Source organism: Aethina tumida, chromosome 2, assembly GCF_024364675.1.
Source record: "Aethina tumida isolate Nest 87 chromosome 2, icAetTumi1.1, whole genome shotgun sequence".
Taxonomy (NCBI): domain Eukaryota; kingdom Metazoa; phylum Arthropoda; class Insecta; order Coleoptera; family Nitidulidae; genus Aethina; species Aethina tumida.
Window position 1 is genome coordinate 14,608,237 of NC_065436.1, and position 15,327 is coordinate 14,623,563.

Consider the following 15,327-nt stretch of genomic DNA (forward strand, 5'->3'; position numbering starts at 1 on the left):
GATTTATAATTTTCAACCTAGTGTCCCTTCTTGTGGTTTGAGTTGTCCAACTCTTTTCAATAACTATTAATATCAAACTGTTGCCCTTCATTGTTCACACCTCCCTTGTCTGTTTTAATGAAGATGATGATGATTGGTGATGATGATGATGATGATCAGCTAGAAAATGACAATAGATTGTCAATATTAGGCATTAACTTTATATTTTTTTAAAAGTTGGAGTAAACACGTGCATGTAATACGCTAATTCATTTATTTTTATCACAATTCATAATTTTCCGTGGTAACGTTTTATTATATCAGAAGCCTTTTCTCCCACCATTACACATGGTCCGTTTGGGTGTCCAGTAAGTGCAATAGGAAAAATACTTGCGTCAGCCACCCTTAAATTTTGAATACCATGAACCCTTAAATTACCATCTACAACTGAGCTTGTTTCATTACGTCGACCCATCTGACAACTTCCAATGGGATGATTCACGGGGTGACCAATTTGTTTGATAACACAAATCCAGAAATCCTTTGACAAAGGGGTGTATTTATTACACGCAGGCAATGAAGGTAACTGAAGTTGTGTGTTAATTCTTTTCATTGCTTCCGTTTCCATTAATTTTAACACCATTTTGATGCCTTCGTACATTGTATCTAAGTCAATGTTCTCCTTGTCAGTGAGGCACTGAGGATCGATCAAAGGATAATCAAATGGGTTACTGGTATTTAATGAGATGTTTCCGGTGGACCGTGTATGTAATCCAAATACGTCTATCCTTATTATCCTTTTGCCAGCCTTTGGTATGTAGGCGTTTAACGTATCGTCTTTCAAATTTAAGCTTCTCTTAGAAAAGTCAGCTGTAACATTACCATAATTTGGGACTAAAATAATTTCAAGGTCTGGATAATTTGGAGTTTTTTCAACAGGAGTTTGATAGAATCCAAAGGCGTTGTTGGGACCCGGAGCAGCTAAACCTCCTATGCCCACCAAATATTCATTTATGTATTCTTTAAGAGATTTGGTTTCAATGGGGTAACTTGTGGAGAAAAATATACCAATTCCTACGTGGTCTTTTAATCCCTTACCCACTGGTAAGTCTTGAATCACTTTAATCCCTTTGCTCTGTAGATGTTCTTTGGGGCCAATACCACTCAACATTAAAATATGTGGGGAACCAATGGTTCCTGCTGACACGATGACTTCCTTAGTTACATTCGCTATATATGTAATACCCTTGTTGGTGAACTGAACCCCAACCACTTTTTTCGTATCATCAATAATTATTTTGGTCACGTAACTGTGTGGTGATATTTTCAAATTTCTCCGAGTCTCAACAGGCTCAATATAAGCATTATAGCCACTAAACCTCTTCCCACGTAGTGTATTCACCGGAGCCCTCGAGACACCTGCATCTATAGGACTGTTAATATCAGTAACATTGTATCCCAGTTCAACATTTGCTTTTAAAAAATCATCTAATTCTCTACTTCCTGGTATGTGATATTCAACATTAAGTGGGCCACCAACACTGTGGTAATCATAATTAAGTACAGCCTTTGGGTCACGAAGTTCTATGTTTTCTGATTTAAGAAAATGAGGAATCACATCATTATAAGCCCAACCCGGATTTCCCAACAAAGCTAGGGCGTCAAAGCCCTTCGCTATACCTCGTGAGTATGCCAACCCGTTTATTACTGTCGATCCCCCTAAAGCTCTGCCTCTGGGATAGGGACAAACATTGTTAACCATTCCTTAAACAATATAAACCAATTATTTTGTTTGCTGGTTAAGAAAAAAATACCTACCTTGGCAAACATTCTTTTGAGGAACACTCCCAAAGCCCCAGTTATAGTCGCTGAACGTGGAAATGGTGGTCATAACCGGAATGTCCGTGAAATTATTCTGGTATCCTCCTGCCTCCAGCAGTAAAACCTTCCAATCACCAATTTCCGACAGACGGTTTGCAACAACACTACCAGAAGATCCAGCCCCAATGACAATGAAGTCATAAGTACCAAAAACTATAATAAATTATTTTTATGACACACAAAACTCAAGAACAATATCTACTTACGTTCTGTCTTCAAATTATTGTAACATTGATATCTCCTTGCATCTACATCTAATTTATAGTTCTTTGCCTTTTCGGTTTCGTTGTTTATAAGATCTTCGTAATACTTAATTAATTTAGGATCTATACAGTGACCTGTTGCTATGAAAAGTATTATCAAGTACAGTACTGGTGTGTGCATTATGGGGTATTATAGGTGATAAACTGAAACCAGCTATTAAAAAGTTAATAAGTATACTGTTTAACAATTATTTACATGCTTTATATACATACATATAAAATTAACATAGATATCGTATCTGTGCATTTGTTAATTAATATCTAAATGTTCTTACGTTTCTAGTCTCTTTATTACCTACATATTAAAGGTATTTGTGACTAAACTAAAACTTGATTTCAATTAAAATTAAATAATTAAAGTTTTAGTACAATTTACAATTTAGTATCTAACTCACCTAACTCAATTCAACTAAAACCATTCAGACCATCACTATGCAAATACTCTTGTAATTAAGTGGGTCCTCTTAAGTTAATTTATTAAAAAGTTTAACGTCCTAATAGACAAGTTATATTTGTAGTGGCTCCCACTATTTCTGCTATAGAAATTAGGCTTGGATTGCTTAATATTTCCATGCCAGTATCATCAGCAACAATCACTTGTATTTCCTGGTTCAAATCTAATCGTTCTTTATGTCCTTTTGGATTGTGGATATTTCATTTTATCAGTCATTTTTGCACTACTAAATTGAACTAAACAACATTGTCTTTACCACAAAAAATAAATTATTGAATCATTTTATATAAACCTTCGAATGTTGCTGAATAGGTGGTCCACATCTTTTATATCTTTTGTATCTGGATGGGTTCTACACATAATACAAAAATGTCATTAATATAAACTTAAAAGAAAAACAGTACCCTTATAATGTTATTAAGTTTACTTAAATTAATTTCTAACAAATGTAATGAGTCTTATTGTTCTATTCTTGTATAATTATTAATTTTCAATCAATGTTTCATTAAATTGGGAAAAACAAGTTAATCAATAGTATAACATATATATCATTAGTATTTGTTACTAGAAATTATTTAATATTCTCCTTGAAACATATCTGTATAATATTTATATTTATATATAAATTTTATCTGCTTAATGCCAAAACATTCTTCATTAAAAGTGTGTTTACGTATGAAACTACAACTAAGCAAACTAACAAAATGAGTAAAAAGTTATTTTTAATATTATATTTTTTATTTTTTGATGTGCATTGTGATATCGTTCAACGACAGAATAAATTTTTAATTGAAGGTTAGTACTTTATTTATTATTATGTAACAGTGACACTAGTTTGGAACGATATAATTAAATTTTGATCATAGTCCTGTAACTACAGTTTCTTTGATTTGAGCTTTAGGTAAATTTGAAAACAGTTTTTATATAACAAAATTAATCAATAAATGATTTAGTTTTTTAGATAATTTGAAAACTGGTGTATTTATCATGCCTTTATTAGTATTCATGTTTTTAATGGTATCAAAATAAATTTTAGATTGCCTAAAGTCAACTGCAACAAGTTTATGGCGTTGTGCACAAATTAAAATTGTTTACAGATGGGACGTTAAACAAGGAAAGTGTCGTGAAGACTTTTATAGTGGATGTGAACCATCAAGAAACAATTTTGAAAGTTTAAACATGTGCAACAAAATTGCAAAACCAGTGTGTATAAATTATAAACCGAGTTAACAACGCAAACTTGTTAAAAATAATTAATATTCAGGTATTTTGTTATTGTTATAGAATTAAAAATTATGTAGTTATTTACCCATCAATCAATTATGAAATGGTAAGGCATTTTTATTTACTGAGTATTGTAAATAATGTACTTATAAAACATTACAAACTGATTGTCGTCATTCAGGTATTTTTAAAAATTTAAATTTAAAAAAAAAACAGTAATTAAACAAATGATAAGGTAATGTATACAAAAAAGTTGTTGTTTTATGGTTAATTTTTAGTTAGAATAAAAAATATAATCGATTTTTTTAATCTATGCATTATTCGAACATATTTCCATTTGGAATCGATTTTTTCATTCATACATTTTAACCATTTTTATGCATTTGTATTGTACGCAGTTAATGGGTTATCGCAGTCCCACTACACAGTACGAAAAGAGTTTGATCCATCTGAATACTGAAAGAAATGTACAATAGAGACAGTACGTACTCCCACTATTGGACAGACTTTAACTGTCTCAGTCATGCATGATGTCTCTCTCTAAATTCAGACGGCTCAAACGCTTTTCCTACTGTATAAGAGTTAAAACTGGGTATTTATTTTTGGTTTTGTTGTTCTATTTTTTTCTATCCATAAAATACATGTTAATACAGGTAATATTATAATGTGGCTATTATGATTAATAGTCATTTAAACTTTTTTTAAAGATAAATTATACTTTTAGTGAATATACATACATATATATTAATATAATAAATAGGTTAATTATGAGTATCTATGTGACGTGATTTAAGTTTGTTTACCTTCTTAAAATATGCACAGACATAATTACTAAAATATTAGCTAAGCTAATCCTTTCACTTTTTCTGAATATTTCTATTTACTTTCGTATGGAAATGCCCTTATCTTTCTTATCAATTTCAAATATTCCTCAAAAAATATAAATATCTACTTAATTTTGAATTTTATCGTTAAGAGCATTGATAATGAAAATGCTATTCATCAAAAGACGTACCTACATATGTATTGATATATGTTGCCTAAGGTCGTATACATTTGTTAATTTCTTTTCATTATAATAATAATCATATATTAATAAGAATTGCATAAACAATAATTATCTGTAAAGCATTATTTAGACCATCAAACTTAAAAGTAAAATTCGTTTTCTAAACATTGAAACAGTGACGGTTCTACTCAAAAAAGTCAAAGTCAAAGTATTTAACTACTAATTAATTTATTTTTAAAGTTTTTAATTAAATTTTCGACTGAAACGTTATTAATACAGGGAGTTTTTTTAAACAAAATTAAATATTTCGTGTAGTAAGCACTCTACGAAGGATATTTCCATAATCAAAATTTTATTTGATTCGATTTGATGGCTCATCTTTCTTCTGTCTGCAGATGGCACAAGGGGAAACTTTTAAATCTTAACTAGCCTCAATAAATTTGGAGGAATATAGACATAGTAAATTCGATAATTAATAGAGTCTGAGCTAGGTTATTGATAAAACTAAATTATATAACACAACAAGTTTTTAATACTGCATGAAGACCTAGTTTTCAACAAATTTGTTTGTTTTTAAATAATTATTTTAACAATTTGGCTGTGTTTTCATTCATACTGTATATTCCATTCCAAAAGTTCATCCTTTCAGGCCAAGGGTTTTCATCACCATGAGGATCTTCGGAAATCTCGTAAAAATTAACAATGTCTTTGGTGACCGGCAACCACAATTTGTCTAACAGATCGTCATTCTTAGGGGTAGGATTACCGAATTTAGCAAAGTTCGCCCATAATCGACAAGTTCTTTTTCTTGCTATGTCTTCTAGGGAATGTCTGGATACACCCAATGATAAAGACATGTTAAATAAATAAGCCAAATCATCAGCATGGGAAGTACCTAAATTAAAAGATGTAGTTTTTAACTTTATAGGTATTTTAACTATAGATATACCTGGACTTGTAATTTTCGTTAAGTGCTTGTAGAAGTTTAATTTGGTGTCTAAAGAAAATCTGTACAGATAAACAGAGTTTGGCAATTGATTGGCATGATGTCTCACTGCCTGGTAAATCCCCCAGGAGAAACAATTGTCAGTCAGTAACTGCAATTAACAATTGTAAATATTTTTAAGACATACTTTCAAGTAAAATATCCATATGCAGTCATAACTTACGTCATATAAGGAATTGGTACTATTCTCTTTATTATAGGGACCCTCTCCTAAATAAAATTTAACGATTTTTTCACCTACAGTCTTTTTTACAGCCGAATCATTGTCCAATTCTAATTGAGTGGGCACATTAACTTCAGGTTTTTCCCAATAGACTGGTTTATTCTTTTCAGACACAACTCCTTCATATAACATACCTTCACAATTCGTAAAGCCCATCATTATAGGAACTCGATTGTATTCGCCAGATGTAATGAGATCAATTGGTGATTTTGTTAGGAATGCTGTGTTAGATGGTGGTTCAATTGTCCATCCACAAAAACGGTCCACACATGAAAATTTATCACACTGTAAATAAATATTACTTATAGCTGTATATGTATAAGTTACGTTTCAATTCCTTACTTTTTCAAGTGCTCGTTGAGCTGCCCAAAGCTTGTCTACAGGAATTGTCCTAAAATAATCAAGTATTTCCTTATTACTGGTAGATTGAAAGCCAATTGCTGATGCAGCTTGTTGTGCAACATCTGTTTCACATCGGCTCCACCCATTCAAAACACTTCCACTCTGTGCAATAACTTTGTGAAACAAACCTTTCGATAAAGGTGATAACATCAACAAATGCACGGCTACAGATCCGGCGCTTTCGCCAAAAATCGTAACGTTGTCGGGATCACCATTATAATCCTTAATGTTAACTCGAACCCACTTTAAAGCCAGCACCATATCCTTAAACCCCATATTGCCCGTCACTCCCAAAGACGGATCTTCAAAAGCCAAAAATCCCAACAAACCCAAACGGTAGTTGATCGCCACCAAAACGACATCTTCGTTTATAAGATGATCCGGACCGTACATCATTTTGTCATTGGAACCGTTAAGGAAAGCGCCGCCATGAATGTACACCATAACCGGCCTAAGATTTTTACTGTCCGGTGGAACCTAAAATTACTTGCAAAATATTCATAATAACTTTTTTAATATTTTTACCTCCGGGGTGTATATGTTTAAGTTGAGACAATCCTCGTCACCATCTAATTTTTTGGACACCATGTGGCTTTGAATGCTTTTTTTTCCTGTTTTTGTGGCGTCCAGTGTCCCCGTCCATGGTCCTGCTGCTTCAGATGTCTAGACCAAAGAAGTTGTAATTATAACTTGATGTGATGGGGTAGTTAGTTACCTTGAATCGATTTTCACCAAGCATGGGTTTTCCATAGGGTATGCCTTGAAAACTGTAGTATTTCGATCCATTTTCGGCATATTCTACAGTGCCCTTGACTTTTCCTAGTTTTGTGGTATGAACATATGAAGTTTTCCAAATGTTAAAATAGGCCAAAAGCTAAAAAATATTTAAAATACAATTCAGTGATATCAGGCTTCATTTTCTTTCTTCATAGTATTAAAAAATATTAAAATTATTGGTATATATAGTATATGGATAAGACAGGTCAACAGAACTATTCTGAATCTTGAGAGAGACATCACGTACGATAGAGATAGCAAGTCTCCCACTACGAGGGTGACTCATGCTGTCTTGTTGATGTCTCTCTCCAGATTCAGACTGGACAAACGATTTTCCTACTATATATTTTGTTATAATATGACCTTGCAGAATTATTATTCAATATTAATTTTCTTGAAAAATAGTGGAGCTTTCGTACTTACTTACTTCCTTTTTTATTTTATATATATTATTCGGAATAGGAAATATAACTGCTTATTTTTATCCACGCATCTATTCACGTGGTTATATTGCGCAACGGTTTATACATTAATATTGTTTACTTATTTTACTTTTGCATGTTAACATACAATTATGTTGTATAAAACAGTTGGTAAGTTTACAAATAATTTGTATGTAATTGTATTCTCATTTAATAATTGTTTTAAGAGATTAAAAGTTGTTTATTTTTTTTGTATATATATATATATATATATATATATATATATATATACATTTATAATATTTCAAAATTATTATAAGTATAAAATAATTAATGATAATAACTTATATAATATAATTTTTTATATCGTGACTTCTAATATGATAAAATAATGAAATAAAATCAATTAGGAATTCTAAAAAATATTATCAAGTGTTCAAAATTACCATCACTGCGTAACAATTAACTATATCTGAAATTAATGTATTGTAGTTGTAATGATATTTATCTTTGAGAAAGATGTATGTAATCATTTACAAATTGCAAACGATTTATCATCATGATGAATACTAAGTTCATTTTTTTAGTTAGGGAGCCATAAAAAAGTTGGTCTTGAGTAACTCAAAACTAATTACTCCGGAACCTTAAGATCAGTTCAGTTTACATATCTTTTCAAAGAAAGATTTTTTTTGGTTGAAAATGAGTCAACAAAAAATACGGTATTTAATGTAAATCTTACTTGTTTACAATTGTGACTTTATGTGTATCATTCGTTTTATCAGGTGATAATCAATTCGGGAGGGATTTTTGAAGAAAAATCCCGATGCCAAAGACTAGATACTATTGTTCATTTATTATTGATCCATATATATCATTTTATGTTATGAAAATTTTTCACAAAAAGAGGTTCTATTGCAGTATTTTGTTTCATTTAAGAATCCATAATTGGAAAACAAGTTTTTCCTCTCATTCATCAAATATCAATAAATATTTGATGTATAAACAAACTATAAATTTTTTATTAAAGTGATCCAAAATTGGACCAATTATGAATAGACAAAAAAAAGATTGTAAAGCAGTATTTTGTTTCATTTAAGAATCCATAATTGGAAAACAATTTTTTGTTCCTTTTTTCTCTCTCATTTGCCGAATAATTTGATGTCTGAAAAAACTGCAAATTTTCTATAAAAGTGATCAAAATTGGACCAATCGTGAACAGACTAAAATCATTCTGCTAAATTAAAACGATAATTACCTTAGCAATAAAAAAGTTAAATAACATTCGTTCTCTATACAGCAGGAATCTGGATCGGGGCCACATTGTGAGAGTATCAACTAGACGAATACTAAACCACAAATAACTTTTTGCCAGAGCAGAGTATATAGTACTATTGTGGGGGACTGTATCACAACCAAGGTTATCAAATTTAATCTTTGATCTCTCTACCTAAGTAAAGTACATTTTATAATTTGCTATCAGCAAAACAATGATTTTAGATTTTTTATGTATTTTTTTATAACATATATGTGGTAAATATGATAACTTGAAATATATTTGTTATGTTCATGCATCTCACGTTGGTCTCTGACCAATACAATAATGGTCAGTAAAAACAATTTACCGAAAAAATGAATGAAAAATAGTCATGTTCATTCTGTCCAATTAGTTTTAAATGCCTAATTAAAAAAGTAAAGCATAACAACCTGAGAACAGTATTTATTTGGGGAAACCAGTAGTATCCTGCTAATCCTGCTAGCCAAACAATTTAAACGACTGCATAAATTAAATGCCATTCACATATAAAAAACTATACAGCCTCTTATCCATATATCAACAGGTCATGCACCTACAACATACACTTATTGGAGAAAACATGGTTGACCATAGAGTCTTAGGATAGTCCAAAGACTATGTAACGAAAGCATAGAATTAGATAAGAGGATGTTCGTGGAAGCAGCTTACAAACAACAAGACTTATCTGTGTTCATTCAGTCACACATTTATTAATAAATATATTAAAAATAACTGAGATGCAATCAAAGATTAATTATAAACGTTTACAGGAGAACATATATTTTTAATTTTTGATACAACCCCAGTCGAATAGTTACAAACTAAGAAACACAATTTAGAAAAGTTCTTTTCCATGTTGTATAATTATTAATATATTTTTAAGTAATTTTAATTTCCCAATGTATTTGAACATAGTTTTCCATCATTTTTTACTAATTGAAAGATTTTTCCATCCTAAGTTGGCTCAGTGTATGTCATTGGTCTCAAATAACATATGGAACACATTTTTATAATATTATTAATAAAACGACATATTTTTATTTAATTACTTAATATATCATTGGATTCCAGTTGCTGCCAATTTAGAATATATATCGTTTCCAATTGATATATAATAATCACCAGATGCTCTGCAAAAATTACCTTAAATAATTCTTATTGTAATCCCAATATAAAACTTATAAGTGTCATATCAACATAGTAAATTAAATATTTTTGCTGTATGATATACCATAGGGTGAAAGACCTAATTTATCCATTTGAAGCTTATGGAGAACAGGAAGAGGTTTTGAAATTTTGGTAATAATTATAACTTGACTTGAATTACTTTTCTAATTAATTTTGAACAAAATCTCACTTCACGTTTCGTGTACCCTGTATATTTTTGGGTATAACATCTCCCACACCTTACTTATAAAATATGGAAAGTAATTAATAATTTTTCCAGCTTTTTCTATTGACCAATTGGGAACATCCAGCATATTATATTTGTGAAAACAATCAAGTTTCTACTTGAATTTTGAATTATGTTGATAGCAATATGACAAGTTTTAACTTAATAATGTTGAAAATGGTTTAATATAAATTATTATATTATATATAATTAATACTTACGAAGAAGTAACATGATCTCCAACATATTGAAGATCATTATTATCACATTTTCCTAACTTGTAATTCGCATATGAATCACATTTTCTACTAGAAAAAGCCTCCGGATTTAAGATTGAGTACGCTCCCACTCTGTAGCTCAAAAAGTGATTGCAAAAGACTGTCCAGAAACAAAAAAGTGTTAAATAATTAAAGTGATATTTCATAAAGGATAGCACACCTAGTTCAAGAACATCTCCCGGTTTCCTCGACGTAGTGTTAACAGGATCACAACCGGGTTGAATTAAAGGTTTCCCATTTATCCAAAAGTCCACGTGACCACACGATTTGTAGTAACCATTAAGCCATGGGTCACTGTGAATCACAATCACTAATTCAGCATCACTTTTAACAAGTCTTCTGCTTTCTGTATAGAAGTCAAATAAAGCTCCGGCAGGGTCAAAAGCTGTAAAAAGTATATTTTTATATTTTATACTTATGTATAGTCACAATCTTACCCACGATTTTAGATAGTTTGCCGCTTTTAACATTTTTACCGACTATTCCACAGGTTTGGCCTCCTATGCTCATACCGGTCACTTCCACATTCGAAAGCTTCATTCCTTGAGACACTAAAAAGTCGATGAACTCCGCAATGTATTTGCCAACAGCTTCTATGTTACCAACATATAATATTTGTGCATTGATAAGGATCATATTGCAATCCGCCCTTTCAAGTTGTGCTTAAATTAGCAAAATTAATATACTACGTGGTGAACTCTTACCATAAACTTATTTATATTATCTTAATGTTGCTGTTACCCACTGGTCAACTTTCTTCAACTAAAGTAACCTACTAATATTTGAGCAAATACCTGATCACTGTGTAACAAATATTAAAATATTAATAAATTTAAGTTTAATCATTTACTTTATAGTAAAAAATAGACATACTACGTTTCATGGCAACAGAGTCGTGAGATGTGTAACTCTCAAGGAAACCATGGATGAAAAAAATTGTTGGTTTCGAATTATCAAAGTGTGACTTGCTTAAAACTGATGTCTCATTAAGAAATAGCTCTTCGGGTGTTGATGTATTTTTTCTGAAAAAATAATTTCATATTCCAAGTCCCTCTTCCTAAATTTTTCAATATACTTGAAGATATCGACATGGAATAAAAACCATGCCGCTGCCAATAAAAATAAATTTTGCCATTAGTATGGTACTATATGGGCAATATGATATTTTATTACATAGTTTTTTTATTGAGACCAATAGATTTGTTCCATTGAAAGGATATTAGAAGGATGATCATACAGAATATATATTATAAAAAACAAAATTTATACAATGAGATGTAAAATTATAAACCTAAAATTATTAATCAAATGATTCTTCATTAATTAACATATTTTGCTTGTTCTAATTCATTACCACCTACCTTGTATATAAATAAAAGTTTACTTCATTTTGTCTAGTTGGGGGACACAACCCCCCATCACTACTAAATAAACTAAAAAAGTTTCTCTGGAATGTAAAAAATGGGGGCCCTACAATTTTAATTTATTGTTTATATTTTTATAACATATTTTTAAATTAAATTTACCTTGATTTAGATTGAATATCAAACATAGAGCAGCAGTAAGTACTTTTGACACACTCATTATCATTTATCACTCTAAAATATTATAATAATATTATAGTATATATACTTGTTATTATGTTAAATAAGAACTAAAAGTAGACATTTTTATAATCACACTTATATAGATACCGATAATTGCAACTAAAAGCATATTGTTTATTTCTACTAATTAATGGACACTAATTTACTTCTTTCTTTAGGAATTTTGATAAAATAAAAGAATTTTGCCGAGTTTAGCATAATATATTTTTTAGAATTTAAGATATTTAAATTTATGTTACATAAATTATATATTTTGTTTCTTTAATTTATTAGTAATTTTATTTATAAAATATATTTTCATATTGGACAGTACATATTTCAGATTACACGACAAGACTTAAAAGTATTTAAGTAATGGATAGACACCACTTTCGTTAACGACCTAAGTGATAAGTATATCCATGAAATGTAAGTCAGTGTAACAATATAATGGTAATTAGTTTTATCGGAGTTTAAATAAGAATACTTTTACTATTTAACAAGCCATTAATTGGTCAAAAAATACCATAAAAACCGTAAAGATATATTAAAACAAACATCAAACTATTTTCAGTGATTTGTACTCATAAAATGTCTATACAGAATACAACTGTAATGAAATATTATTCATTCACTGCTGAGATAATGTCTGGGGGAGGATTTTAATGGATTTACTCGATGTATTTGGACATATTGGGCTAAAAACTAATGCCAATACTAGTTCATTACATTTTGCATCAAGTAAGCTTGAATTGTGAACGTCATTTTAATAAATTTGAATGTCAAAAGTGAAGAACATCGAACATGCATCGATTGTCAAAAATTTGTAATAGTAATCAGTTATTTCCGAAAAAGAGATGGACTGATGAAAGTGGGAAGTATGTTAAAATACTGTAGTGAGACTAACCGTTTTAATTATTAATACGATTTTAGATTTAAACAAAGTGAAGTAAAGACAATCCTTCAAGACGTGGTGGTTCCTCAACTTGTGGGAGAAGTCTATGATAACAACAAAGTTAGGGATTGGTGCATAGCAATATCCAATGGCGTCAATGAAAGACTAAAAAGTACTATATTTATGTTCCTATAACTGTGTTATATTAATCTGTTTTCACTTATGGTGTGATATAGGTTTGAATTTGACAAGCTTCCGTTATGCAGTGCAAGTAATAATTGCACAAAACTGGGGGGAAGTAGTCACAGAGGCAAAGTGCAGTTGGGATTTGCAGTATGACTCCTATTCTAGCTACATATTTATCAACGTAAGTGTTAATTCCATAGATTTTATGTACAGAATGGTCCAATAACGAGTATACTGTAGTTCAAACTTTTTTCAGGAAACGATGTTCACTTTAGTAACTGTATTTGCATTTTTTACGTACCCTATGTAGATATAGATTTGTAAATATGTGACATGTTGAAATAAAAATAATCCATTTATACTTTATATATTATTGATTTGTATGAAGACATATAGATTATTATCATAGAGACATTTTAATAAAAAGGGCATTCTGAAATCGACAAATGATCAAATGGTCATATGGTACTTAAGTTTTAAGATCATTTTTAGTTTAGTGTTTAGTGATTGATATTAAGTTAAATTTAATTAAATAATAAAAAAATATATAATGAAAAATTTGAAAATGTAACACAAATATTTATTAAATTTTTTGAAAAATTAAAAAAAAAAATACTACTTAAAAATTAAATATATAGTATATTTATAAATATCGTAAAATTTAATTAACTGATTAATAAAAAATATAAAATTGAAAATATTTCTTTTAATTTTTTATAAATATTATAGATATTAAGTAAAATTTAATTAAATAATAGAATAACTTCTCAAAAAAAATTATAATTATTAATTTTTTTTAAATATCATAAAAAGTTAAATAAAATTTAATAAAATGAAATAAAAAATATATACAATGTGAAATTTGAAAACAAAAATATATACAAAAAAAAAAAAAAATAAAAAATTTCAATATTTAAAAAAAATTAAATTTAAATTTTTTATAAACATAAAATATTAAAAATTTGAGAATGTAAAACAAATATTTACTAAATCTTTTGAAAAACAAATAAAAAAAAATTAATATTTAAATATTAAAGATATATATGTTTATTTAATAATTACTATTTTTTTAACTTTTTATAAAAATAAATAATAAAAGATGTAAAAATATAATTGAAAATTTACAAAATATTTTGAAAAATAAAATGCTATATTATATATTTAATAATTTATTTTTTAATAATTATAATAATATATTAATATATGGTTAGTTGAAATTATAATTTATAATAAGGTTTGCTAATTGTAAACTCAATAATTTAAATTTAAAAATAATTCTTGTCTATATTTCAACCATAAATAAATAAAATAATTAGCTAAAACGATGCGTAAAAATACTTTTTAATAAACATTATACGACTGCTTATCACAAAAACTCAAGATTGTAGTACGTATTTGTCAAGGAAAAAGACAATATAAAATTTAATATCACTGATATTTTACTAATATGGTTACGTTATTCATTAATGAGCAATGAAAAAAAAAAAAATAAAATATTTTACACAAGATAAGTAGTTCCGGGATTGCTTGCAAAATACGAGTAGATAATAATTTGAGAGTATTGAGGTGCTGTAGAATGGCAATGCCATAATTATCGACGTCAATTGTCTAGTTTAATAATTAAAATTAAATAGATTATTCATTTAAATTGTGTGGGTGTTTTATAAACTTTTTTGAGTTTGAAGTTTTTTATTCTTATTTATATATATTTTTTATTACTTAATTCATTCGATTTTAAATATTTTTGTATTTCTGACTTCTTTCTAGCTCATTCTTTAAAATGAACCTTTTTTGGTGCTAGTCCATCTTCTTGTGTGAAAAATATAGAAAATGTGTTTTTTCTATATCTTGTCATTTACAAATAGTTTATTTTATTTGTTTTTACACGTTTTTTTTTCTAAGCTAAAATGTAGAGAATTAGTATTTTTTAGTAAAATCCTCAATTAGGTAATTGTTATTATCAAAAGAACAATTCACATACCTCTTCCTCTAAGATAGGGGATTTACCCACTAAATCTAGCGACACGTGACCTCTTAATGCACTACTTTACTCGA

At 28.9% G+C, this 15,327-nt stretch overlaps 4 protein-coding genes and 1 long non-coding RNA gene across 10 annotated transcripts; 2 read left to right on the plus strand and 3 right to left on the minus strand.

Moving 5' to 3' along the window:
- Positions 1-236: 236 nt before the first annotated feature.
- On the minus strand, positions 237-2,900 carry LOC109602253 (glucose dehydrogenase [FAD, quinone]). Its single transcript, XM_049962395.1, has 4 exons — positions 2,519-2,900; positions 2,067-2,452; positions 1,798-2,013; positions 237-1,743 (listed from the first exon to the last, which is right to left on the minus strand). Exons 2-4 carry the CDS (start codon positions 2,242-2,244, stop codon positions 269-271), a joined length of 1,869 nt encoding a protein of 622 aa, XP_049818352.1. The 5' UTR covers positions 2,245-2,452; positions 2,519-2,900; the 3' UTR covers positions 237-268.
- A 318-nt stretch (positions 2,901-3,218) lies between these two features.
- LOC126264439 (uncharacterized) lies at positions 3,219-3,977 on the plus strand. Its single transcript, XR_007547152.1, has 2 exons — positions 3,219-3,372; positions 3,614-3,977. It is a non-coding gene; the product is annotated as an uncharacterized LOC126264439 (long non-coding RNA).
- Positions 3,978-5,319: 1,342 nt separating this feature from the next.
- LOC109602264 (esterase E4) lies at positions 5,320-9,137 on the minus strand. Its single transcript, XM_020018592.2, has 7 exons — positions 8,896-9,137; positions 7,157-7,315; positions 6,967-7,104; positions 6,382-6,918; positions 5,980-6,324; positions 5,760-5,907; positions 5,320-5,705 (listed from the first exon to the last, which is right to left on the minus strand). The coding sequence occupies exons 1-7, from the start codon at positions 8,959-8,961 to the stop codon at positions 5,392-5,394; spliced, it is 1,707 nt and encodes a 568-aa protein (XP_019874151.2). The 5' UTR covers positions 8,962-9,137; the 3' UTR covers positions 5,320-5,391.
- A 204-nt stretch (positions 9,138-9,341) lies between these two features.
- On the minus strand, positions 9,342-12,220 carry LOC109602265 (lipase member H). Of its 6 annotated transcripts, none has more exons than XM_049962397.1 (7): positions 12,132-12,220; positions 11,479-12,075; positions 11,043-11,267; positions 10,766-10,990; positions 10,549-10,705; positions 9,984-10,064; positions 9,342-9,487 (listed from the first exon to the last, which is right to left on the minus strand). In XM_049962397.1, exons 2-6 carry the CDS (start codon positions 11,486-11,488, stop codon positions 9,992-9,994), a joined length of 690 nt encoding a protein of 229 aa, XP_049818354.1. In that variant the 5' UTR covers positions 11,489-12,075; positions 12,132-12,220; the 3' UTR covers positions 9,342-9,487; positions 9,984-9,991. The 6 variants fall into 6 exon arrangements, with proteins under 6 accessions (XP_049818354.1, XP_019874157.2, XP_019874154.2 ...); XM_020018595.2 differs by lacking the exon at positions 9,342-9,487 and having other exon boundaries at positions 9,710-10,064; positions 11,479-11,896; positions 11,967-12,075; XM_049962398.1 differs by lacking the exon at positions 9,342-9,487 and adding an exon at positions 11,310-11,406 and having other exon boundaries at positions 9,710-10,064; positions 11,043-11,156; positions 12,132-12,218.
- A 589-nt stretch (positions 12,221-12,809) lies between these two features.
- LOC109602257 (dynein light chain Tctex-type protein 2B) lies at positions 12,810-13,639 on the plus strand. Its single transcript, XM_020018584.2, has 4 exons — positions 12,810-13,069; positions 13,125-13,258; positions 13,323-13,453; positions 13,529-13,639. The coding sequence occupies exons 1-4, from the start codon at positions 12,996-12,998 to the stop codon at positions 13,580-13,582; spliced, it is 393 nt and encodes a 130-aa protein (XP_019874143.1). The 5' UTR covers positions 12,810-12,995; the 3' UTR covers positions 13,583-13,639.
- Positions 13,640-15,327: the final 1,688 nt, after the last annotated feature.